At 42.7% G+C, this 26,414-nt stretch overlaps 1 protein-coding gene across 4 annotated transcripts in view; it reads left to right on the forward strand.

Annotated features, from left to right (window-relative positions):
* The window catches only part of SPEF2 (sperm flagellar 2), a 91,273-nt gene that overhangs the window by 18,251 nt on the left and 46,608 nt on the right, over window positions 1-26,414 (forward strand). For 3 of the 4 annotated variants that reach the window (XM_080973368.1, XM_080973369.1, XM_080973366.1), the window contains exons 9-19: window positions 416-603; window positions 2,453-2,624; window positions 8,397-8,616; window positions 10,671-10,804; window positions 12,896-12,992; window positions 15,069-15,145; window positions 17,940-18,043; window positions 19,967-20,220; window positions 21,433-21,535; window positions 22,515-22,672; window positions 23,950-24,111. In XM_080973368.1, coding sequence (XP_080829494.1) covers window positions 416-603; window positions 2,453-2,624; window positions 8,397-8,616; window positions 10,671-10,804; window positions 12,896-12,992; window positions 15,069-15,145; window positions 17,940-18,043; window positions 19,967-20,220; window positions 21,433-21,535; window positions 22,515-22,672; window positions 23,950-24,111 — 1,669 coding nt within the window. The remainder of the gene's footprint in view (window positions 1-415; window positions 604-2,452; window positions 2,625-8,396; window positions 8,617-10,670; window positions 10,805-12,895; window positions 12,993-15,068; window positions 15,146-17,939; window positions 18,044-19,966; window positions 20,221-21,432; window positions 21,536-22,514; window positions 22,673-23,949; window positions 24,112-26,414) is intronic. The other variant, XM_080973367.1, reaches the window with a different exon arrangement.

A 26,414-nucleotide genomic window follows, 5' to 3' on the forward strand; every position in this document is an offset into this window, starting at 1 on the left:
GCTAATTTACAGAGTGCACATAGCAGTGCCAGGTTTGTATGTGTTGGCTTCTAATCATCACTGTGCAGGCAAACAAATAGCCCAGGCTTCTCCCTGAGCTCCCTATTGGCTTGCCCCTCCCCTTTTCCCTAACAGTAATTAGCAGCAATGTGCAGTGTTGGGAAAACTGGTCAGCAATCCGGCCCCGCTGTGCTAGTCACTAATGCACCACACCACTCTTGGCCATCTCACAGTGATAAAGTAAGCTCAAACCCACAGCCACTGAAATTCTGCAGCACTCCTCAAATTAGGCATTAAGAGAGAAACATTTGCAGTGGAAGGAAGTCATGTGAGATCACATGGATTTTGGACTGTGGCCAGGGATCATGAAATTTGGGTGACATTCTGCTTACTTTTTTTGTCCAACTCCTTTTAGGCTCTTGCGAAGCAAGAGAAAATTGAGCAGGAGGAACAGGCCCTGAAAGAAAAACAGCTGCATGCAATGCTTGCTGCCAAAAGAGCTGAAGATCGCTATAAGAAGCACTATTCAATTTGTTGGGAAGTGGTTGAGCAAATCATTGACTTATCAACTAAAATAGGAGAATATCGAACGTTGACAAACAAGTAAGTTGTTTTATTCTGGCGGGACTTGGCTTGGTTTACCCCCACTGAACTGGGGAAAGTAAATGTTTTACACTCATTCCAAAGCTGCAGAAATAGATCGTTCTTCATTAGGAGCCCCAAGAGTTTGGACAGTAAAGCAGCCAAGAAGCCACAGGCAGAACAATCTGCAACCAAGTCAAAACATTTACTAATTCAGGATGGGTGACCAGTGGCCCTCCAGATCCTTTTGGACTTCATCTCCCGCCATCCCTCACCATTTGGCCAAGCTGACTGGGGCAGATGGGAATTGGAGTCCAGCAACATCTGGAGGGCTACAGATTCGCCATCATTGACCTAGGTGATATCATTAGTTATTTAATTTTTTAAAAAGAAAAAAAATATCCTGTACATTTAATTATGTAAGAAAGCAGTAAGTTTGTAACTTTGTGATTTGCTCTTTCTTTGTTATGCAGTTCATGTTTCTCATAATAGTTTGGATGTAAAGACAAAGCCATTTTCTCCTATTAATTTATTTATTTAAAAAATGTACATATCACAGAGGTTTACCACAGACATACATTGAACCATACAATAAAAACCATATACACATTTTAAAATCTGCTCTTGCAGAAGGATAGTATGTTCACTGTCAGTGTAAGAATGGCAGCATAGGAAAGTTTTCAACAGGTGCTTTAAAGTTCAAACAGAAGGTTCCTGCTGAAACTTTATTGGCAGAGTCTTCCAGAAGACTAGGCCAATGATACTAGAGGCTCAGTTTCTTGTTGCTGTCAAATGAGTCTCGCCAATTTGGGGGACAGTGAATGACGCTCCTGCAGATGATCTCAGTGATCAGGGTGGGATATAATGGTTCATGCAGTCTGTAAGAGACCCTAAGTTGTTCAGGGCTTAAATTAATTAAAAGTCCTTAAGGCAAGTCGTTGAATCTTGCTTGGCTGCAGTTGGGCCAGTGCAGATGTTTTCTACAATGGTGTCTCGTGTTCAGCCATGTTCCCCCATCAGCACTTTTGCTTCTGCATTCTGCACCAACCAGAGCTTCCAAACCAGGACCAAGGGCAGCCCCACATAGAGCCTTTTTGTAGTAATCCAGCCTCTAGGTTATCAACACATGAGCTACTCCTTTCTAGGAACTGGCAAACCAGACAGAACTGGTAAGAAGCATTCCTAGCCACAGAGAACACTTGGGTTTAGTTTAGCATTACATCTGAACCTGGGCTTGTGGTTTGTCTTGCTCCAGACAAACCATGAGCTATAGTCAAGGTTTGTTCTTGGCTTGCTGCCACTCATCGTTTGTCTGTGAAAGGCAGACCATGAGCCTAGATTCACATGTACTGCTAAGCCAAAGCATGGCTCAGCTCCAGGAAGCATTGGCAGCAGGAAAACTAAAGGAGGAGTGAAGTGTGTCAATGCATGCCTGTGTGTACTCACTTTGGCTTGGTAATAAATGGGAACCATGTTGAATTCTGTTCTCTTCAGAGTACAGTGGTATCTCGGGTTACATACGCTTCAGGTTACATACGCTTGAGGTTACAGACTCCGCTAACCCAGAAATAGTACCTCGGGTTAAGAACTTTGCTTCAGGATGAGAACAGAAATTGCGCGGTGGCGGCAGCGGGAGGCCTTATTAGCTAAAGTGGTGCTTCAGGTTAAGAACAGTTTCAGGTTAAGAACGGACCTCCGGAACGAATTAAGTACTTAACCCGAGGTACCACTGTAGTTCATGTTTTAATTTATTCTTTCTTTGTGTTGCCTATTTGATGTTGCTATTGATCCATGTAATTCTTAGAAAGCATGCTTTAATCGATCTGACCACAGATTTATTAATATATATATATTTGCTTGATTTCCTCAGCTTAATCCCAATAAAGCTGATGCGTGACTGGAAAGAGCTATTCTTAAAAGGAAAACCGATTTATGAGCAAGCTGAGATTGAAATGCCTTTGCCAGATGAACCAACTCCAGGACAATTAGTAGAACTGGACAAAATGAATTTACTAGATGAAAAAGATTATGATGAATATAAGGTACTCCCAACTGACATGGCCTAGTGGAAGAAAATGCAGCTCGTTAAAATCATTGCTCATGACTGCCACCTTTTGTCCATGATGCTGCATAGATTTCATATAATAGTTTATATTAGTTTAGCCCACGTAGTGAAATGTACTAAATAATCTGTCTTTCTGGGACTAGGCGAGACTTTGAATTGTTGCCATTTTGGAAGGCTGTGCTGTCATCAACTGTTTTGCTGTTTGACACACAAATGCAGTAACCTCAATATGCAGGATCACCACAAATTTGTGAGAAGTGAGTTACATAGCTGTTATTTCAGCAGAAGTTAAACTGTAGTACATTCCACTGTGCTAGAAAATGTAACATAAAGGAGTCCACAAAATCTAATGTGAAATAAACGCCACGTCTGTCACAGAATGAGTAGTCTTATTTCATACAACAGAATTGGTATCTGATAAGAAGGTGGATTAGCTTTTTCTAGTCAGATTCCTGGTATTTTGAGATCAGCTTATTTCAATATCATTACTTTTTATATAAGGCAATTCTGAGAAAGAGCTTTTATCATTATCATCTCCATGCAGGAATCTTAAGAAGAGAAATTATAGCTAAGTACATAATGTTTCTTTCTCTCCTTAGTTTCAAAAACGGACTATGATTATATAATTGAACTCTGAATATATGTATCTTATGATACAATTTTTTCAAAATGCAGTCACTCTCCAAATGCCATTGTTATCAATTTGGCTGCATTGAGGGAGAAAATAACCTTTTTTTCTGGGTTTGGCTCTACTAGCTTATTTGAGTCTATGCAGTACCATCTTTGCAAATAGTCTCTGTGTGTAATAGAGGTTTTTTTTAAATCTTGTTTGAGAAACTAATACCACATTTATATGTTCTCTTTGTGCCCACATCCTGAACCAATTTATTTTGGTACATTTTATTTTCTACTAAGTAGTAAGTCTTCATTAGGAGTTTGTGTGGTGGCTGCCTCAACAACACAAAGCATGTTAGTTCTTTCTTTTAGGTTTTAACACCTGTAAGTGAAAGTTGTTGTTCATAATAGGTTGTATATTTGAACAGGGATTTCCTTTGAAGAACAAAGACTGTTTTCGTCACTTAACATCAACACCACAGTAGTGTTGGCTATCATTAAATTGCCCCACAGAAATCAAGTGGTACATTCCCTTTATTTTCAATGTGTTTGGCTTGTAGATTTAAGCTCAATCCTTATGATACCAGTACACTATGGTCATAGAATCATAAGGTGGCAATTGAGCTAAGTTTTACTCATAGCAGACCGATTGAAATTACTGAACACAACTAAGTTCAGCCTAATCAGTCTACTTTGAATAAAACTTAGTTGAATACTACCCATAGAGTTGTGCTAGACCAAGCCCCTTATTGGTGTAAGAAACCCCAGGGTTTGAGCATCCTCAACAATCTCTGCTTAAAGATCTCCAGTGGGGGAGAGCCAACCACCCCTCTAGATAGCTGGCTCCACTGTGAAACCTCTCTTGTAGTCAAAGATGTTTCTCCAAATGTCTATTGAGGGAGGGATGGGGAACCTGTGGCCCTCTTGATGTTGTTTGACTACAACTACCATCATCCCTGGGTGGCGCTGTGGGCTAAACCACAGAGCCTAGGACTTGCCGATCAGAAGGTTGGTGGTTCAAATCCCCGCGACGGGGTGAGCTCCCATTGCTCGGTCCCTGCTCCTGCCAACCTAGCAGTTCGAAAGCACGTCAAAGTGCAAGTAGATCAATAGGTACCGCTCCGGTGGGAAGGTAAACGGCATTTCCATGTGCTGCTCTGGTTCGCCAGAAGTGGCCTGGTCATGCTGGCCACATGACCCGGAAGCTGTATGCCGGCTCCCTTGGCCAATAAAGCGAGATGAGCGCCGCAACCCCAGAGTCGGTCACGACTGGACCTAATGGTCAGGCGTCCCTTTACCTTTACCTTTACCATCATCCCTGGCTATTGGCCAAACCGTCTGGGGCTGATGGAAGTTGAAGTCCAACAACTCTTCCTATAAGTGGAGAAGGACTGTAGCTCATTGGAAGAGCTCATGCTTTGCATGGTTCTAGATTCCATCTCTGGCATCTCCGGGTGGGGAAGACTCCAGTCTGAAGTCACAGAGAGCTGCTGCTCCTTAGCACAGAAAATTCTAAGTTACACTGGGTCAATAACCTAACTCTATGTTTTTGTCCTGTTGTACAGCTGTGCTGTACATCACAGAATGTGTTTATAGCCCTTATCAAATAGAGTGTTCTGCTGAAATAAAAGTGTGGTTTTGTGCCATGTGTAATCTTGATACCACAGACTCTATGCTTAAAAATAGAGTTGTGGAGCCAAATTTTAGTGACCAAATCTGAAGAAGAAAGGCTGCAAGAGGCACTCAGACCTGGTGCCTAATTAATCTGCAGTTTTGAAAGAAAAAAATTATGGTCTTAAATTGCTATTTAAACTTGATATTTTTTTAGTGCTGCTATTTTAGATTTTGCTGTGCTTTAAAGTTTGTATTCAGTTACATCTTTATATCCAAAAGCAGTTTCATAATGTAACGTAAGAGGAGCCCTGCTGGATGGATCAAACCAAAGGCCCATTTAGCATTCCATTTCCATAGTGGACAACCAGAATTTCTGCAGGAAGCACACACTGGATATGCCTGCAAGAGCAATCTCCTATTTATGTTCCCCAGCAACTAATTTATACAAGCCTACTGCCCTGATTCGTTATTTTGCTTAAGCTCCTAAACTGCAGGATGACCCTGATGGCTGTGTTGTTTTTTGCTGTTTTATGCAGAGTTATTTCACTAAGATGTATATAAATCTCGTTTTACATAGTCAGGCCAGTAGTCCATTTAGTCTACAGTTAAGGGTAGCATATTGGACACAGTCCAGCTGTCACCTCAAACACAGCTCTTGACTTTTTCTCTCCACCTCATCACCCTAGAACTTGGAATGCTGTAAATCAGGGATGGGAAACCTTGGCCCTCCAAATGTTGGTGGGTCTACAACTACTTTCTCTGTCCATTGGCCATGCTTTCTGGGACTGATGAGAGATGGAGTCCAACAACATCTGGAAGCTCACACTTTTCCCCATCCCTGATGTACTTCAGTCTTGGAGCTCTTATGCACTTTATGGCAGCTCTGCTATCCTTTTTATTGATTCTTTGTTTCCAAGGTAGATGTGCTTGTTCCATTCTTTCAGCTTGGGCAGCTGCTCTGAATGGAAATACCTCCTTTTTTAGAATTTTGGGGGAGTTCCATTCAATGTCCTTGAGACATGCAAACTCCACAGTGACAGGGCACAGTCAACAATGTCTCATTGCTTCTTTGTATGACAGATGCAAGTAGGTATGGACTGCTCACCAGTTGTAGAGTTTCATGAAAGTGTGTGATCTGGACATGGGGAGAACCCATTCCACATTATAGCATATTTCACCTCTGAAGTACTGGTTCCCATGCTTCCAGTTGTGTACTTAGGCACAAACTGGGAGCAGAGGAGATGTCCTATGAAAACACACCCTTGTCTGCCTCCCCCAAATGCTCCTTTCCATCATCCTCGGTCTCCAATAGCTCTTCTCCTTCCCCAGTCTCAGCCGAGGAGATAAGCGGTGAGTTCACTTATCTAAAACCTTGCCTTGAATTGCTTTGAGAAAGTAAGTGGCTTTCTCAGGTTATGATAAGGCAAGCTACAACTCTGATGTGTGCAGAGGAAGAAACCACAGAGTTGTACAATATGGACAAGATAATGGCCCAGTGTGGAAGATCTCCATGTCATCTCAACCAGGAAACAGTGACTCAGTGCTGGTTTATATGCTTCTCCACACACTCTTCCTCCTTCTCCAGCTGTTGTGCACCAGCTTTGCCGCAAAGATCCTGGCTTGTATTCAGCCAAAGTTCCAGTTTCACCCAAACCTGGGATTATGGCATAACGTAGGCTAACAGCCAAGAAAATAGGGTGTTACTTTGATTTGTTAACTGACATCAGGGTATAGTTTCCTAGTTGAGATGCATTCTGGCTTAATACAAGTCAGGTTTTTAGACCAACGTCAGCACACAGTGAGGGGAAGCAGGCTATGAAGAGGACTCCATTTCATCATACTCCCCCCTCTTCTTTCCATATACTCAAAGTCAAATAGTTACTCCTGTTTTGGGTAAAATACAGTTTGCCTTTTCTTTAGAACCAGCAAACTATGGTTTTAAATTTGCCTATCAAATCACTATTAGAAACTACAGTTTGAAGCTGGTTTCCAATCCTGGCTTGAAGGGAAAGCACAACATTATAGTTTGTTGTTTTAGGCAAACAATGGTTTGGAGAATCAGAAATGTTATGGATGAACTGGTCGGGCATGAAAACTGAAAGTGTGGCCTTTTAGCCTGTGTATACAGTTTAGTAAAATAACCCTTCTAAGGGAATTGAAAAGCAAGATACTGTCAACATGTGTCTTGAAGTTATGGTAGAGAGCTCACCCTCCGTGTCTCCCTCCCATTTCCAGAGGGGTGGCCATGTTAGTCTGTTCTGGGGGGGGGGGGAGTAACAATTATTATAGCATAAGCTATCATGGTTGAGATGGCCAACATGGTGCTCTCCAGATATTATTAAAGCCAACTTTAATGTGCTTAGCTATTGTGGCCAATGGTCAGGGATGATGGGATATGTAATCCAAAAACATCAGTAGAGCACCACATTGACTACTCTTGGATTAGAGTCTGCTTCAATAAATGCATGAACTAGTATCTTAAGTTGTTAGCTATGTAGATGTGTGTATGGATGCAGAAAGAAAAAAAATCAGTAAATTCAGAGGGGAAAGGAAAATTATTAATATTTTTAGTTCATTTCTACTGACTTCACTGCTTGCATTTCCCTCTACCACACACATGTGAATATATGCCTGCCAGCTTAGGACAACACTTTATACATTTGATGAAGTAGGCTTTTTACTTTATTTCATGTTCACCCCCTGAAATGTGGCCTTGGATTGTAAAGTCATTTGCTTTCCAATGTTTGTTGAAATCAAAAATTGTATTCGTATTTACACAAGTTGAATCTTCATCAGTTTAGATGTAGGAAACAGTAACTTCATATTCACTATCTAGTATGTCTGAGTACATGTAGTTCATCCTTCAAAAGGAAGTTACAATTAAAATAGATTGTTAGACAATCATACGTCAGAGGCATCACTTGGGTTTTAGAGACCAAAGCATAGAACTATTTAGCTGTTGCCTGTATTGTGTGTGTGCTGGTGACGCTAACAGGAAGAGAATCAGGCACATGATTTCAATATATAGTTGCAGGACCACATTTTTAATAGCCTGAGGGTCAAGAACACATGAGGCAGAAATTCTGTGACTGTATCTCCAAATTTTTCTTTGAAGACTTATTCAAAGAACCATGTTTCTGTCGACGTTTGTGCTAATATGATTAAGGAGGGAACAATGGGGAGTGAAGGGTTAAATCCTCCATTCCCAATTTTTCTATAATCTGTGTTACCTACCTGCACACCACAAAGTTGCTATCAGTCCCACTGGAGGAGGCTACAAGTTAGCCATGCATTCCTGTAAACCATCATCATGATTTGCATATAGAGAGACCTCTAAAACTTTATCAGCCCCAGCTTGTATATATTTACTCAGATGGAAGTTATCTCTGGTTCAGTGGGTCTCATTTCCACATAGGTGTGTCTAGAATTGCAATCTTAATTGGTACCCCACTTTTTTCTTTTACTGCAGCACTGGATGGAAAATGTGCAGAGTTTTATTTTGTAATTTGTCTTGTTACAGAAAATGATTGAGGAGTGGTACCCACCTGAAGATATCAGAGCAAATAAACCTCCACCGGGTAACCCAATACTGGGCTATATCATTCATAGACTGTTGGGACTCTTCTATCCTCCGGAGCCGGAACCACCTCCACCTGTATTGTCCCCATTTCCTATCAAGGGGTGCATTTTGGGAAAACACTTCAGTGGGAAAAGCACCTGCTTAAAGTTCTTGGAAGAAGGTAGGGCTGTTGCTTCCTCCACATCCTTCTTCCTACTTACTGGCTTGATTCATTTTTGTGTTCATGCTTTCTTTGTGGCCAACTGAACTCCCAGCAAAAATTAATGAGATACAGTAAAGCATAATTTGACTTGGTAAGCACAGTCCAAGGAAAGTTAACTGCACTTAAAGGTAAAGGGACCCCTGACCATTAGGTCCAGTCGTGGCCGACTCTGGGGTTGCGGCGCTCATCTCGCTTTATTGGCTGAGGGAGCCGGCGTACAGCTTCCGGGTCATGTGGCCAGCATGACTAAGCTGCTTCTGGCGAACCAGAGCAGCGCACAGAAACGCCGTTTACCTTCCCGCTGGAGTGGTACCTATTTATCTACTTGCACTTTGACGTGCTTTCGAACTGCTAGGTTGGCAGGAGCAGGGACCAAGCAACGGGAGCTCACCCCATCGCGGGGATTCGAACCGCTGACCTTCTGATCGGCAAGTCCTAGGCTCTGTGGTTTAACCCACAGCGCCACCTGCGTCCCTTTAGGAGCCACTAAAAAGAGCAGAATTAAGTTATCGATGAGACAAATGAAACTACTATTACTCCCAAATCCAGTTTGCATATGAAAGGGCTGGGCTGTTTTGCTCCTCCCTGCTCACTTTGGGGAGAAGCAAGCCATAATCTGTGGCTTAGCATGATGTCCAAACCAGGGCTCATGGTTGGTTTTGTTCTAATGAAGCATAATCAGTAAGTCAAAAACAAATCTTGACTGTATACCACAGTTCCTTAGGAGCAAAGCAAACAATTATTCCTAGTTTGTGGTTTGTTTTCATTAGGGATATGGGAGAAATGGTATCCAGTTTGCATTTAGAGGCAAACCTACGCAATTTGTACTTTCTGAAACAATGTGCATATTGAAACACAGCCATCCTTTGAAATTTGCACTTCTCCAGATTTTGCTTGGCTTCGCCAGCCAAGAAATGAATATATACGTACAAGATTTAGTGAAATTAACATACAAAAATGCATTTGATTAGGAGGCACTGCTTCGCAAAAATGTGTATAGTAGGCAAAAGCTCATACAAAAAATGGGTGTATTAAGAGAAATTCACAGTAAAATAGTGGTGAATTTTCATGAGGACTTCAGCAAAAAAGAAAATCACACACTAATGTTGAGAACTGAATTTAAGATGGGGGAAATAGGAAATGGGAAGAAACCAAAACTGCCAGATTTGTCTCTCCCTAGTTTCCACCCAGCATGAGCCTTATTATCATGACATGCAGATGTGCTTCGAATTTCCTAATAGTGCATTATCCCAACAGTCGCTTATGAACTGAAGATCTATGTTCTGGGTCTCCACAGCTGCCTTATACTGAACCAGACCTCTGGTTTATCTTTTTCTTGTTTCATCTGTACTGGCAGTAGCTCTCTAAGGAAGGGGTTTTGTATTTCCCCAGCACCCTGACATTAAAATGGCAAGAGAGGCCAAGGTTTATATCTGAGACCTTGGTCATTCAAAGCATGTGCTCTACAACTCCCCATGGTATGTTTATAGGTTCAGGTCCATCAATGGAGAATAACTTAGAACACAGTGGTCAAGAATGTCTTCATCAGGAGCAAGTGAGGATTCCTTAAGAGAATCTCTGTGCTGCTTTTGATAAAACCACACAGAATTCATGTGATACTGTTGAATAGTATGGATGTAAGAAAGCAGCAGTTTCTATTCTGGCCTGTATTCATCACAACCTGCACTGTTTCCATTCTTTCCACCAAATGCTATGTTATCTGTCTTGTTGTCCGCTATCTAAAATGAGTCACCTAACTTATGTAACTATTTATGTAGCTTACATTCATTTCAGTGTAAAGGAAATGTCAAAACTGTGTTTAAAAGGGTTCATTGATTGCATATCCTTCAATGAAAAATCCTGATTGTATTTGCTTGACTGATTTCCATACCTGACCACAGACTGCTTCCTTCTCTGTCTGCATCAGAATTCTCTGGTGTCCTTATTCACTAGTATTCTCTTCTGGTGTTCTAAAATCTAAGCCTATATCAGCTGGGTTCTCTCTCTGTCAGTTTGCAATATCCAGGTGATGTCAATTGATAAATTGATCACAGAGGCAATCCGGGCCTCCAATGAGAATGAGCCAGGAAATGATTTTAGTCCTCTTCAAGCCGAATTGGAAGTGCCTACTAGGAATCAGATTGAAGTAAGTCTTTATTTGTTGTGGAGCAATAAACTGCTGCCTAATTGAATTAGTGCTTCTTCCAAAAGGGTGTTTGCTATATCAGTCTGTAGTGGCACCATTCAATTCTCAGGAGGAGGTGGGAAGTTAGCATATGGCTCTCTAACGCAGGGATAAGGAATTTCTGACCCTTCAGATGTTTTTGCACTCCTACTCCTATCAGCCTTAGCCAGTATCACCAATGGTCAGGGATGATAGCAGGGCACATGGGTTCAGGTGACTTTAATGCATGGTGGCAGTATTTATTATTTATTTGCTTCTTAAATTTATTACTCCCCCTCATAAACTATTTTTTCTGGGTGATTCACTGAGCAATAAAAATATAAAAACCCACCCACCCATGTGTGCTCACACACCAATACTTTACAATCAAATACAACACCAGAATTCAGTAAAACAAAATAGCTATAATCAGACACAGAATAAATTTAATGGCAACCGCTATTAAGTAACTTAATCATGCAGAGAAGCAAACAACTTCCTGGAATTAAAGCACATTTCTAACAACCATACAGATCTTTGGTCCCTTCTTGTTCACATATGTCACTAAACCAAGGGATGTTGTAGAAAAGGATCCAGTAGTTCTGTCTGACCAGCAACCTCTGCACTATGACTAATGGTCAGCTTCCATCTATATAATGGGAGCATGATAGGCAGGAACTGCCTGGTTTCTCTGGGGATATAGAGAGGGATTCTCATTCACTTGCTTCTGCAAAATTATTTGTAATTCCTTTCCTTCTGAGGCTAAATGGCCTTTTGCAATAGAAATGTATCATGTGGTCCTGTTTTGAATCCTCCGTACAATAATTCTGTATGTAGTTCTCAACGCAAGAAAGTTATTCATAGAATCATATGATTGTAGAACTGGAAGAGACCCCAAGGGTCATCCAGTCCAACCCTCTGCAATGCAGGAATTGCTGCTTAAGAATCTCTGACGGATGAGCATCTAAATGGCCAAGTCCACCACCTTCTGAAGTAGTCCGTTCCACCGTCGAACAGCTCTTACCACCCGAGAGCTTGAAATGTAGAAATAAAGGGCAGAAACTCCAACAGAAAAGGACAACCAAAACTAAGATGGAGTTTGCAGTACCTTCAATATGCAGCAAAGCTGAAGATTATCAGACAAGCAAAGCAGGACACGGTGGAGATTTATAGAATTAAAAACAGCACCTAGAGACATTTGTCTCCTTATGCCGGGACTGATGGTCACCCTGTGATACTGATAAATAGAAGCTTCAGGATATCCAAAACGAAGTGGTTTTTCACACAACACATAATGTATGGAATGGAACAGAACAGTGCTTGTTGCTGGTCACCAATTTAGGATTGAAGCCTAACTCCACTTAGGTGGGAGTGAGCCCCGTTTGGTTTCAACAGGACTGATACTTCTGAGCACATATAGTTAGGATTGTGCTGCTTTGTAACGGAATGAGGCAAATTCTTGGAAGTCAGTTCTATAGGCAGCTCTTAGTCATGGCAATTATGCCCAGAGACAACATGTTTGATGCTCAGGACAAATAACAGGGGAGGTCTGCTTCCTTTGTGCCCTGCTTGTGAGCTTCGTCTCTCTGGCCAGTGTGGGAAGCCAATTGCTGCACAAGATGGACTTTTGATCTGATCTGGCAGGTCTCTTGTTGTGTTTGTGGAATCAGTGGTGTTGTCGGGGCAGGGCTTTGGGACAGAGGCCACATTTTGAAGTAAGCGAAATAATGTATGCGGTAATCTAAAGAGGGGCTCCACGTAAGTTCTTGAAGTCTGGTGCTTTCAGTTATCTATTTGTGCCTCCTGTTTAGAGCAGCCTTTCTCAACATTGGGTCCCCAGATGTTGTTGGACTACAACTCCCATCATCCCTGACTGCTGACCCTTCTCACTAGGGATGATGGGAGTTCTAGTTCAACAACATCTGGGGACCCACGGTTGAGAAAGTCTGGTTTAGAGTATTATATTAAATTTATTTATTATTCCTTTTAATCACCCCCCAAAAAAATACCTACTCCTGTGTCACAATAAGAAAATAAAAAGCTAATGGAGAGTTTGCTTGTTTTATCAAAAAGGTCCTGAAGGCAGCTTCCAGGGCTTCAATAACATTAGCATATGACTTACTACAGGATGTGAAAGTCGATGAGACACCTGAGGTCGATGAAGGTAAAGGTAAAAATAAAAATCTCCATTAAGATTTAAATCATTGTTAAATCTCACTGAAAGTCAGATGGCAAAAAAAACACACAAGCTTGCCTTATACTTTGCTCTGTACTTAACATTACAGTGCTTTGCAAGGTTTCATATTTTTGTCTTATTTCTGGTTTGTTGATCACAAAAAAATAATGTCCTTGCCTTTTGAACTGTTTCCTTGCCTCTAACAGTTGCTGCAACTCCTGACAAGAGGTTTTGGAACAATTCCTGTTCCTTTCTCCTTAGAGTTCTGCCTTTGCAACAGCCCTTTTGGTGCAGAGCTGTTGCATGTATAATTATTATTATTATTATTAGCATGCATTTTTACAACTTATATATGCATCATACAGTATTATTATCCAGCATCCCCGGACTTCCCAATCCATTTCTCCATGACATTCTAGGTAGTCTTTTTATTAAATATATTTACAACATAAACACATAACAAAGAACAATTAACTGTAGTAAATAATCAATGCCAGTTTACAGTGGAAATAACATGCAACATGGGTGGGGAAAAAACTACCTAGAATGCCACCATTCTGAGTGGACAAAAGACTACCTAGAATGGTAGCGAGATGACTCCGTTTAGGTCTCCCATTATTATAACTTTTTCATCACTATAATTTAATAATTTATCTTCCAATTTTTGATAGAAGTCTGCCTTTTTATCATTTGGTGCGTATATTCCCACCATCAATATCTTTTCTTGTTGATAATATACCACTGTTAATTATTTCTGACGGCTTCCCAGTAAGAATTCTAGTAATGTGGTTTGAAAGGTGCTGAGAAAAGCTCTCAGTTTGAGAGTTATAGCATCAGCTCTTCAAGGAACTGCAAATCCCAGGCTCCCTGGGAAGAGACAATAACTGTCAACTGACTGAGCCTGCAGGGTGGCAGGCAGGCACCCCCAGGGCCCACTACCCTTTCTCTAGCATCTGGGGCACAGGGCAGAACGAAGAAAAAGAGTAGAACTGGAAACTCCCTAGAGTACATCTGAGTGGGCATAGTTTATGATGAATTACAGGTGCCAGACCCATTGCAATGGGCATGCTGACAGGGGTTGTTTGTCAGTACATGGCAAAAAGGGAACAGCAAAACGTACAAGCAGGGGCAAAAATAGCAGCTATGTGGCTTAGATTCCCTGCTTTTCTTCTGAGTTTGTGGAGCTGTCCAGCAGCATGGCAAAACAGCAGGGAGCTGTCCAGTCATTAACTGGAACTGCTAGGCAGCAAGTCGCCGTTTTTGTAGCTTACTTGGCTATGTTTGTGGATCTTCCTTCTGCGACCCATAGAAGCAATGTCCCATGCTGCCAGACTTACATTGTACCTTCGGGTTTGGGCTTCAGCTGGCAGTGATTGTGGAGGGTCTTGAGCAGGAATGTGTGAGCTTTCCTGATGCAACTGGGCACCCAGTTCTTCAGGCTTCCAAAGTGGGTTATCTTCCAGTGTGGTTGTCGCAGGACCAACCAAAACATTCTGCTGCCCGAGGGAAGGAAAGAGGCTGTACCAATGATGCAGTAACTCAGTAATGCAGTACCCCAGGCGTAAAAGTAAAACGAAAGAAAGATTGTAAAATAGTAGCTTATAATGAGTCATCACATAAGGACAGACTTGTGAGGTGAAGAGGAAAAGTGTACCATTTACAAAACACCTCGCTCAGGACAATGGAGTAGGTTGGAGAGGATTCTCACTCCAGAACATCACACTTCCACAAAAAGCAAAATATTTGTGGGGCTCGGAATTTTAGCTGCTTTATTCAAATGATTTATTAATTTCCTTTTTACCAAAGTATCAAAGATGATTATGAGGGACTCCCCCAAACTGCAAATAGGCGTCAATTCCACATTAATTACTGGAAGATAAGGTCATGCAGAAGAAGGCTTTGGTTTTATAGCATACTTTGGAGAAATGGATTGATTTTGTTGGCAAAATTATTGAAAGGACCTTTTCCCATGGCTATTGTAAGGTTCTAGCACAGTGAATGCTTGTTTGATCGACTATTGCTAATACTATAAATGTCATCTAAAAATTGTACTCATTTTGCTGTTCCTAGAACCTGTGGAACAATCACCTTCCGTTCAAATGATTGAACAAGAGAAGATGAGTGATGTTGAGGATGACCTATCCAAAGTATGCACTTGATTTTTTTTAATTAAAAAATTCCTTTCTATATAGATAACAAGGTTGAGCCTGACAAATCCATGACTTTATATTTTTGCTGGCTCACTTCTGTGTTACATTTGTACTGCTGGAATTTGTTGAATGATCGGGTGTTGTTTATTTACAGTATTCATTTGAATCTGGAGTGGGGCTTTTTTGGAGTAGTATGTTTGTTTTATGCTGTGTTTTATTACAGCATTAACTACTTCAATCTTGTTGGAGAAATGGGGAGCAAAGAAATTGCCTGTGGTGTACACACAATTTGTTTTGGCTCATTCATTTGTCCCCCTGCAGGTTTTTGAGGTACTACAAATCCCTGCAAATTCTGTTTACTCAGTTGTGGGATTGAGTGTGAACACCTCAGGAGGCAATACCTCTGGAAAAAGCACTCTCTAATAAAACTACTGTATTTTTTGCTCTATAAGACTCACTTTTTCTCTCCTAAAAAGTAAGGGGAAATGTGTGTGCGTCTTATGGAGCGAATGCAGGCTGCACAGCTATCCCAGAAGCCAAACAGGCAGAGGGATTGCTGCTTTCACTGTGCAGCCTGCATAGATTCAGAATATTTTTTTTCTTGTTTTCCTCCTCCAAAAACTAGGTGCGTCTTGTGGTGTGGTGCGTCTTATAGAGCGTATAATACGGTAGTTTTTTTAGTCTTGACAAGTGTTTCATTTACAAAACAAAAACCACCCAACAATTTACCACTACCCTTCTTGGTTTTGCTGACTATGCTGGGGACTGTAGCTCAGCAATAGGTAAAGGTAAAGGTAAAGGTAAAGGTAAAGGTACCCCTTCCCGTACGGGCCAGTCTTGACAGACCCTAGGGTTGTGCGCTCATCTCACTCTATAGGCCGGGAGCCAGCGCTGTCCGCAGACAATTCCGGGTCACGTGGCCAGCGTGACAAGCTGCATCTGGCGAGCCAGCGCAGCACACGGAACACCGTTTACCTTCCCGCTGGTAAGCGGTCCCTGTTTATCTACTTGCACCTGGGGGTGCTTTCGAACTGCTAGGTTGGCAGGTGCTGGGACCGAACGACGGGAGTGCACCCCACCACGGGGATTCAAACCGCCGACCATGCAATCGGCAAGTCCTAGGCGTCCCCCTAGCTCAGCAATAGTGCACATAAATTTGTTTTCAGAAGCCTTTTCTAAAGTGCCCTGCATTTTGAAAGGGGCTTTACCTGTCCCACACATATATGACATCAGGTGCAGGATAGGAGGGTGTGGCCTGGAAGAACTGGCCTCATAGGCCAAATGGGGATGCCCACAGGTTTGTTACCTCTGTGCCAAGTTCTCACGTTACATCCCTGGTAGAGCAAATTAACCCAGAATCTTTCCGAGAGTTTTCTGAATATCTGAACTCACCCGTATCTCATCCTTTAATTGTCCATTTCTCCAGGTCAGGGCTGGGCAACTTTTTTGGCTCATGGGCAAGATCTTTATCTGGTCCTACCCCCTTGGGCTAGCATGACTACCCACCTGTCAATCACATGGTGTCATTCTGTGACATGTGCTTGGCAGATGGGTTGTCCCACCCACTTACATTTCAAAATCCCTCATGCACTGTTTCCCTGCTCAAATATGAAAAACAATTATATTTTGCTATTGCAAGCCATTTCAGCCTAAGTAGCACTTTTGATCCCAGCCTTAATCATATGTTTCCATTGACAGTTTCATTGATGCTAATGGGAGCTTCTCCCCAGGTAAATAGTGGGCATGGGGAGATTTGGATTTGAACTGCAGTGAGGGGCAAAAGGTAGAAGCCTGTCTACCCTCCTCCTCAGCCAGGGTTCCAGTGCAGGCCATTAGTAAAAGAAAAGTCCTGCACTCAGGGGCAAAGCATGTGATTGACCTCACATGTAGCTTGGCCCTTGGTTTTCATATAATTTTTGTTTTCAGGTGAGCTGGAGATGGTCATTGAATGGGTGCCAGAAGTTGAGCTAAGGGTAGGAACCAAACCAGGGGTGCTGAGCTAATGGTTTGGTACCAGGAAACAAGCAGAGAGCAATGAAAGACCTATCATTTCCTAGGCAAAGTTCCAGCCTTAACATGAAGTCTTTATAGCCTTTCTTGTAGAGGATAGTCAGTGGCTGGCCTGGGAGAACATGGAGTTATACCAGGGGTAGGCAACCTAAGGCCTGGGGGCCAGATGCAGCCCAATCGCTTTCTCAATCTGGCCCACGGTCAGTCCAGGAATCAGCGTGTTTTTACATGAGTAGAATGCGTCCTTTTATTTAAAATGCATCTCTGGGTTATTTGTGGGCCATAGGAATTCGTTCATTCCCCCCCCCAAATATAGTCCGGCCCCCCACAAGGTCTGAGGGACAGTGGACCGGCCCACGGCTGAAAAGGATTGCTGACCCATGATTTATACAGTCAGTGGGGACATTTTTTTCTGACTGGGAATAGAAAGAGCAGGGCAGGAACAACTCTGACTAGGAATCAAAACCGAGTCAAAGGGTCTAAGCTCTTCCCCATGCCATTTTCCTGCTTTGGCTCCCCCACCCCACCTCACAAGCTATTTTCAAAAGGAAAACCAGTCATGCAAGTGAAAACCATAGGAATAGATATAATTTGGCCTTAAGTTGTTTAGAAATAACCTCAGTGACATCAGGCTGGTCAGTCTTGGCCAAATGTCTTGCTCTCTATTGAAGTTAGAGAACGTCAGTTACAAATAGGTGTGTTTCTATTCCTCTAATCAAATTAATGTACAATTGCCAAGGTTTCCTCTCCTTGTTTAAATTTCTCCCATAAAATTCCACAGCTTTCGATTCGCGCTCAGCTTGGTGCAGCAGCAGAGAGCTTATTAAAGAAAGGAAAAAGCATTCCAGATGAATTGCTAGTTGGCATCATGGTGGAGGCTATTAGGTATGGAATAGATGACTCTGCATGACTCTATTTGAATGTGGTTAAATGTGTCTGTTGTTAGGGTCAGGCTTTGCCCTCATTACGATAAAGAGTAAATTGCTCTGGTAATAACCACTCATTAAAATAATTTGAGCCTATTTCTAGAGGGAGATGCTATTCATCGCCCCAGGAAGAGCAACCTTATTTGCCATGCACATATAGATCAGAAAGCATTACAGTTAATGCTCACTGAATAGCTTTCATCTTTCCCAATTCCCCTTAAAAGAAAAGGTAGGAGCATGTATCCATGAAAAGTTCTACATGATTTTAAGCAGACCTGAAATACTTGGTGTAAATACCAGGGAAGGGTCCATTGTATTATAATCCATGCAGTTTATAATTTTTTCTTGATTTTCTCTTGGGGTTTCTCTTGTCTATTTAGATGGGGGGGGGGGTTCTGTGAAGAGGCGTCAGGGCATTGCAGACACCACAGCCAGTGATTTTGGGAGAAGCTAGATTTATTAGACTTTTATTCCTATGTTATTTTTATTTTCTGATAGGCAAAAGCTGTAGTCGAGCCTATCTTGTGGAGTCTTTTTAGCACAGAGATGCACAATTTGTCACCCACAAAGACAAATGCAATCCTTCAGCCCAATATTGCGGCCTTCTAGGTGCCTGACAACACCCCTAGGTGCTTGCCATCCCTGGTAAGCAACCAGAGCAGAAGGTTTACTAAGTACCTAGAGGGATCCGTTCAGCTTTGCAGATCACAAGTTGTACAGGTACAAGACCTTTAAATACCCCCTTTCAGTTTCTTGTACCTGTACAATGAAGCCAATGTGCTTTATATACGTTCAGTGGTTAGTTATTAGTGCTCTTGGAGAAGCTATGTCATGGAATCATAGAGCTTGAAAGAACCATGCTAGCCGGAGTATGTAATGGGTTAAAAAGGCATTCTGAAAAGCAGTCATGGGAGGTTGCTAGTGGGTGTTGGTGGTAAGAGGCTGCTTAACCACCACCCCTGCCTCCAGCTTCTAGTCTACCTGCAAGGTGTGCAATGTCCATATGGGGATGGTCTATTTGTAACCCTAGTAACACCCCTTTTCAGGGAACAGGGTATAGCGTAGCCTTACTTCATTTGGGTTTAATGGTCATATTTCTAAGGAATACGAAGTATAAAATGTTATAGCCAATGGACTACAGTAAAAATAGCCTTTGCCACCTTCTCATGTTCAATTCCCTCACTTGGTGTGAGACACAAGAATATGTTTTCATCATCTTGTGAATGTAACTGAAGTGTATAGTTGATTGTACTCTTCAGTTATCTTGGCCTGGTGAAGAAACACCTGCTGACCATGCTGTGCATGGGGAGCACAAGCCATGGGCAGGCACCCTCGTTTGGGCTAGTTGGGCCAAGAATCAGACCTGAAAGAAGGCAGTTTTCTATGCACGAGATTGCGGAATCAGTTTAATCTCCTCTGCCTTTGTATGTATACCATTCAAAAGACTTTGCTAGATTAGATTTCTTCTAATCTATTAGACTCCCAGAAAGAGAAATTTGGACTAGCACTACAAATGTGGCAATGCTGAGTCGACAAAGAAGTTGATTTGGGTGTGTGGCATCTGTGTTCATGGAATGAAATTCAGTTCAGGAGACCACCCAGCAGAAAACAGTAGTCTTTCCATGTGGTTTGTTTTTAGCCTTGGCTCAGCTGAAATGTTCTTTCTCCTCCCCCCACTTTTTCTTTTCAGACATCTTTATTTCAGTCTATATTCTTCTAGAACTCTTTTGAAATATTTAAATCTGCCTCTTTTAGGATCTAATAGAGTTTGAAAGAACCATGCTAGCAGGAGTATGTAATGGCAGAGGAAAATTATTTGAGTGCTGGAACAATGGTTAAAATCTTCCAAATGTGCTTAAGGTTGGTTCTGCTTTTCCTTTAGCCGACTGCCACCAGAAAGCGGCTGGATCTTGGATGGATTTCCGATGACACTGAACCAGGCCAAACTGCTTGAAAAGGCACTGACAAGGCGAGATCCTGACCAGACAGAAGCAATGGCTAAAAACTTTAAACCTGTGTTGGTTCCAGATCCATCAGCTCTAAAAGAGCCACCTGTGCACCCACCTGCTCTTGACTTTGCTATGTTGCTTGAAGTTTCAGACGACACTGTGCTGAACCGGGTGGCATTTGTCAAGCGTAAGTTTAAAGTTCAATGCATGCGATTAAGGCACAAACCCGTACTGACAGATTCACATAACTGTGTTAATTGCTACTATTGCACAATGGCCTATTGCCTGTGGATTTGTGGTTACGGCTTTGTCTGTAGATTTGTGGCTGAAGACAGGAGATGGCACATCCATGGCATTAGATATTCATATGGATCAACCAAGATCCTCACCAATTTTCAAGTCACCTGTGGGCACTGGCGGAGGAAGGGGGGTGCGGTAAGTGCAGCCCGCATCAGGTGTCACCCGGGGGGTGACATCACTGTGTCACCCCCCTGGAATGCTTGCCTCAGGCAGCACCCCCCTGGGACGCTAGCCCCGCCCCCGGGTGCACAACATGTGCTGCAGCAGCTAGCTCCTCCTCTATCTGTGGGGTGTGCACGGGAAGTTTGTGAACCACTGGAACAGACAGCAAATGCACTCCAAAAATCTTACCTCCCAGTGGGACCTGTAACAAATGTTGCAGTATATCCTCACATCTCAAAAAGAGTGTCCTGTTCATTGTGCCAGCCAGCCATGCATTCTTTCAATACACTCAATTTTACCCCACCTAGGCTCTCCCCCTCATTACACAGCTGGAACATAATCCAGGGGACAGCAAGGTTTACCTTGCCTGGGCCAGATCGGTTCTGTGGAGATCCTTCGCGCCCACGGTTTTCGGTGTCTGCGCAGATGCGATTTCCGGTGCCGTGGAAGCAAGTCCCTGCACCGGTTTAGCACAGTGTGCCGGGACTTGCTGAACGGGCAGCTAAGTTCTGGGACAGCTTGTGGGCTGGTTAAATGGCCTCTGTGGGCTGACCCCTGACATAATCCATTCTAACAGTCACATCTGTTGCACCCACTTTTGTCTCTGGCCTCACCCACCACTGCTTGTGGGATGTTGCTTACAAGGGAATGTTGCCCTTGAGGTGAATAAGGTTCCTCATTCCTGCCTTAGGCTTTCTTTCTCTCTCTCTCTCTCTCTCTCTCTCTCTCTCTCTCTGCTCTTTTGTGAACACTGGTGTGTGTGTGTCCCCCCCCCCCCGGCGCAGCATGCCAATACCTTGCTCATCAACGTTCCTCAGTGGGCTAGTTTTGTCTGAAAAAGTTTCCCCACTCTTGCCTTAAACCATGTACTATCAAAGCATTCTCCCTGGAAATTTCCTTCGCAAAATTGTTATTTTTTATATATTTTGCTGAACAGCTGACTCCCATCAGGGCAGGCTAGGAGAAGGTGATCAAGTTTCAGAAGTTCAATTCCATGACGCAGAAAAAGATGATTCTGTGAGGAGCCAGATGCAGCACAGGTGAGTCAGTTACAGTCAATATGAGAGTCCTGTCAGATTTAGACTAAAGGTCCATTTAGTGTAACATCCTGTTCTCACAGCTGCCAACTAGAGACCTGTGGGAAGCCTGCAAGCAGGACCTAAGTGCTGTAGGATCTCCTCAGTTATGAGTCTCCTCAACTGGTATACTGAGGCATATTTCCTTAGACTCTAGTGGTGGAGCATAGCCCTATCCTCCACAAATTTATACAGTCTTTTAAAGCCACCTAAGATAATGGCCATCACCATGGGAGTGGATCCTATAGTTCAGAGGTAGTCAACATGGTGCCCTTCATATGTTGTTGGACCACAGCTCCCATCAATGCTAGTCAGCTCTTGTCCTTATGGCCAGTAGCCACAAATTATGGGAATTCTAGTCTGAAAACTTCTATAAGGCACCACAGTGACTATCCCTGCCATTATTTAACTGTGTTGTGTTGAAGTAGTACTTACGTTTGCCTGTCCCAAATTGTCCAGTATTCAGCTTCATTGCATGGTCCTAGGTTCTACTTTCTCCACGGCATACGTAATCCACCCTCGCCACCTGGCCCTTCTCCCAAACTTGCCCGGCTGCTTAAATTGTGTGTTATTTTGGCTTGACACTTTGCCTCCTCTCTTGCCCATGGAACAAAATGAGTAAACAGCCCCTGTGTGGTATAGTGAGCAAAGTATCAGACTAGGACTAGAGAGAACCAGCTTGAAGTCCACTCTCAGCCATGAAGCTCCCAGACTTTAGGCAGAGAAATTGTACTTGGCCCAACTTCCTGGATGAACATCAGAATCCACAGAACTAGTAGATAAATGCCAAATTAGGAATCTGATAATATGCCATTCCACCACTGTTTTAGGGACATTCTGCTGGAACTATCAATAGGCATTAAGTCATTTTTATTTTTTTATTTATTTTGGGATTTTGAAAGCTTCTCTAATACCTGATTTGTGTGTGATTCTGATTTCACAGAATTATAGGTTTCCTGGAGACATGGCCCAAGCTAGAAAACTGGTATTCTGAGCAGCAAAATATATTGATAAAGGTCAATGCAGAGACAGAGGAGAATCTTATGTGTCAAAGGGTAAAAGAAATTATAACGGAAGAAATTGTTAAAATCCAAAATAAAAGTAAGTAATGCTATTCCCGTGCTTATATGAATGTTTACAAATACAAATATGTACATATTTAAAGGGCTTTCAATAATCTGACTGAATTTTTTCATGTAATGGGATAAAGAAATAGTCCACAGTGTGGCAATGAATACCCTTCCCTCATATCTTTACTTCCCCAGACCTTTGGGCTGTAACTAGCTGGGGGCAAAGAAGAAATTCAAATCAGTTTTCATTTAAAGGCAAGCCCACCTAATTTGCTGTTTCTGAAACAATAAGTGAACTGAAACACAGCCATTTTTCTCTGAATTTTGCACCACAGTTTGCCAAGCAATGTACACAAAAATGCATATACTAGGATGGAGTGCACATAAAATAGATATATTAGTGAAAAGGAAACAAGGATGAATTATGCTAGGAGAGATTGCTTTGCCAAAATTATTAAGCAAAATTGTGTACAAAAATGTGTCCATTAGGAGAAATTCACTTACAGAATTTCATGAGGACTTTAAAAAAAATGCAGATTGATGCAGAAATTTGGAGAATTTAACTTAAGATTAGAAGAATGAGAAGTTAAGAAGAACTGAAATTGAAAGATTCATCCATCCCTATAAATAGTTCATAATTTGATTTAAGCAAGGTGTACCAAGATGATTGATTGATTGATTGATTGATTAAAAAGTGTTAAATACACAATACCCATGCAGCAGGGAAAATCAGCTGGCTATTCACACACCATTTCCCCCTCACCAAAGGCATGAATAAACAAGGGTGCTTTTAAATGTTGGTGGAAGGATGTCAGTGCTGCAGACAAGCACAACTCCATCAAGAGGGATTTCCATGAAGCCACCACAAAGAAGGCCGCATCTTCTGTTACCACTGCAAATGGAGCAATGCTCCCCATCCCCCATATCTTAAAACTCAAGCCATCGGGTATTAGGGGAGGGGCTCTTGCAGGTAACTGTACCTCAAGCCACTCAGGGCTTTTAGTATTAACCCCCAAAACTTGAATTGCCAGAGATCCCACAATGCATTCGGATTCAGTGTGACGCGATCCCACTCTGTTGCCCTGCTTAATGAATGGGCGGCTGCATTCCAGACCATCTTCAAGGGCAGCCCTGTGGTGGAGTGCATTGCAGTAATCCAGCAGTGAGCAAATCCTTGGAGTTTATGCATTGTATCCCTTGTCTGGGACATCTTGGGGAGTAACTTTCTCAAGTTGCGTACCAGCAATGTGGCAGAGAGATAATGATGTACGGGTTTGTTGTTGATTTGTATGTGTTTTGCTGCTGAAGGAAAAGAAGAGGAAAAGAGAGAAGCTGAAAGACTGCAAGCACTAGAAGCTGCCAAGCCTTTGCCACAAGAAGAGGTTCCGGCAGTCTCGGTAGAAAAGGTGGAGGAACCTGCCCCTGCTCCCTCTCCAGAAGTGCTGGAGCCGCCACCTGCGGCACCTAAAGGTTGGTGGTGAATCATATAAATACACTGTAAATCAATCATGAATTCAGGAACCGTAAAATGAGCTGAGAACTCTTTTTAAAAAAAAAAAGTGACAAACTGCAACTTCTTTCTTTATTTGCACACATGCAAAAGAAATTCTGCTGGTCTTTTCTGCAAATTCCTCAGCTATTTAGCCTACAGAATAACTTCCTTTCAGTTTGAATTTCACTCCAGGGGCAACATAGGGGTGTGGAAACCCTTTCTGAGGTATTTCACCCCTCATTTTGAAACTATTTGCCTCTGAAATTCTGCCTGCTGCTAAATTTAAAGCTCATCTGGGAGCTCCTTCCTAAGCAAAAGACTGTGAAGGATTTCATGGCTGATGAAAGTTTAGTGACTTCTACGTGAACTGATGTAATATTTTACCTGTACCTTATAGATCATGTGACTGGTCTGTTAATATATTCTTGTAAGTGCAACAAACAGGCTCTAAATGTCACAGATATAACAAGCACAGGTACAAAATCTTAAGTCATACTTGGAGTAGAAATCAATGAATTTTCGGGGAAACCAAAAGAGATTCTGTAAGTCTAGTGACGTTTATTCTGCAAGTGTTTTACATCGATTTCAGCAGGTTTACTCTCAGCATAAGTTAGTTGGGTATCTCTTTCTATAATTAAGGTGAGGAAAAACAAGCAGTTCACATGTAAGTAGCCATTGGACCAAATCCATTTAAATGACTTTCCCTGCTGTACCCAAGTGTATGATATGCTTGAGTATGGACAATGTTTTTTGTGGCCTGTTATGGCTGACACTTTCCTGGTCTCTTACTGTGACTAAGAGGTTTGGAGTGAGCTGCCAAGACATTTTCTCCTCCCCCCTCAACCCCTGCCTTCTCTTGTGCCTCTTCCCACTGGCCTTCCCTACCCCCGCCCCCACCCCAACAGCCTTAGGGGAAGGGTGTGATTTTGTGGGAAATGCCTTCTCCATTATCAAGGGCGAAGGTTCTCCTGAGAACCTTTGGCTCAGCTCTAGGGCTACATCTGCACCAGCCCTGACAAGATTACCTCCTAACCAGGGTTTGCAAATTAGCATCATGCTCTGCTTTCAGACCCCGGTTATTGTTAACCCTTGTGAAAGTTGGGGCAGATGTAACCCATAGTTAAGTCATTGTGGGAAGTTTCGGAGCAGATGATTGTGAAAGAGGCAAAGGTGCCCTTAATCTCACAACCTGCTCCTGATCTCATAACCATGTTTAGAGATCTGGAGCGCTAAATGTGAGCCAGAGCTGTGTGTTGAAACAGCTTCATATACACACACTTTCTCAAACACATCAAATTTCTGAAGTGGTGGCAGGGTAGGAGGAGAAATGGTCTTATAGAAGACTTGCAAAAGCCTTCTGAGCATGCACAGACATTCCATTCTCAAAAGAAACTTTGGGGAGTGGAGTTTCAAAATAAAGACCTGCAATTTCCCAAGTTACCAATGCATGCTCTGAACATGCTCAGAAGTCTTCACTTCAGAGTGAGGAACTCCTTAGGACTGGAGGAAGTTGGGGACACCTGTGGTCCTATGGAAAAGGCCATAACCCAGTGGTAGAGCATCTCCTTTGTATGCAGGAGATCCCAGATTGAATCCCTGACATCTGTAGCTAGGGTTGGGCATGTCCCCTGCCAGAACCCCAGGAGTCAGTGTAGACAATAATGAGCTGGATGGACTAGTTAGGAAGCTTCTTTTATTCCTATGTTCCTCCATATGCTGTTGGACTACAGCTCCCACCATCCCTGGTCATTTACCATGTTGGCAGGGGCTGATGGGAATTGAGAGTTCAATAGTAGCTGGCAAGCCACATGTCCCGTCCCCCCCCCCCCCCGGTTTAGGATTAACAGCCATTGGGTGGGTTAACCTGGGGTGGGGACTATAGCTTTCTATTCCTCTTGCTCAATGAGGAATAGGGGGAGGAGAGAGAAAGCCACACTTTTTAGAGTTCACATGTGCTGAAGTAGCTTAGAAGCAGCCTTCAACCTTAGCTTCAGTGGCTGCTGTCCCTCCGCCGCCGCCGCCGCCACCACCCTCCTGCAGTTTGTAAAAGTGTGAAAAGCAGACAGTGGGAGGGAAGCAGGCAGGTGAGAGAAGCTGAGCATCACAAGCGAAGGTGAAATTTGAAGTTGGTCTTGGCTCATAATGGCTAGCATCGTGTTTTCAAAGCCAGAGCATGGGGGTTTCCACTTCCAAACAAACCCCTCTCCCATCCCTCTCCACCCCTGCATAGAAGTGTGGTTCTGCACTGACGTGGCTCAGTTACCATGTGCCATAATGTTTG

The sequence above is a fragment of the Podarcis pityusensis genome (assembly GCF_964106645.2).
Source record: "Podarcis pityusensis genome assembly, chromosome: 11".
Taxonomy (NCBI): Eukaryota; Metazoa; Chordata; class Lepidosauria; order Squamata; family Lacertidae; genus Podarcis; species Podarcis pityusensis.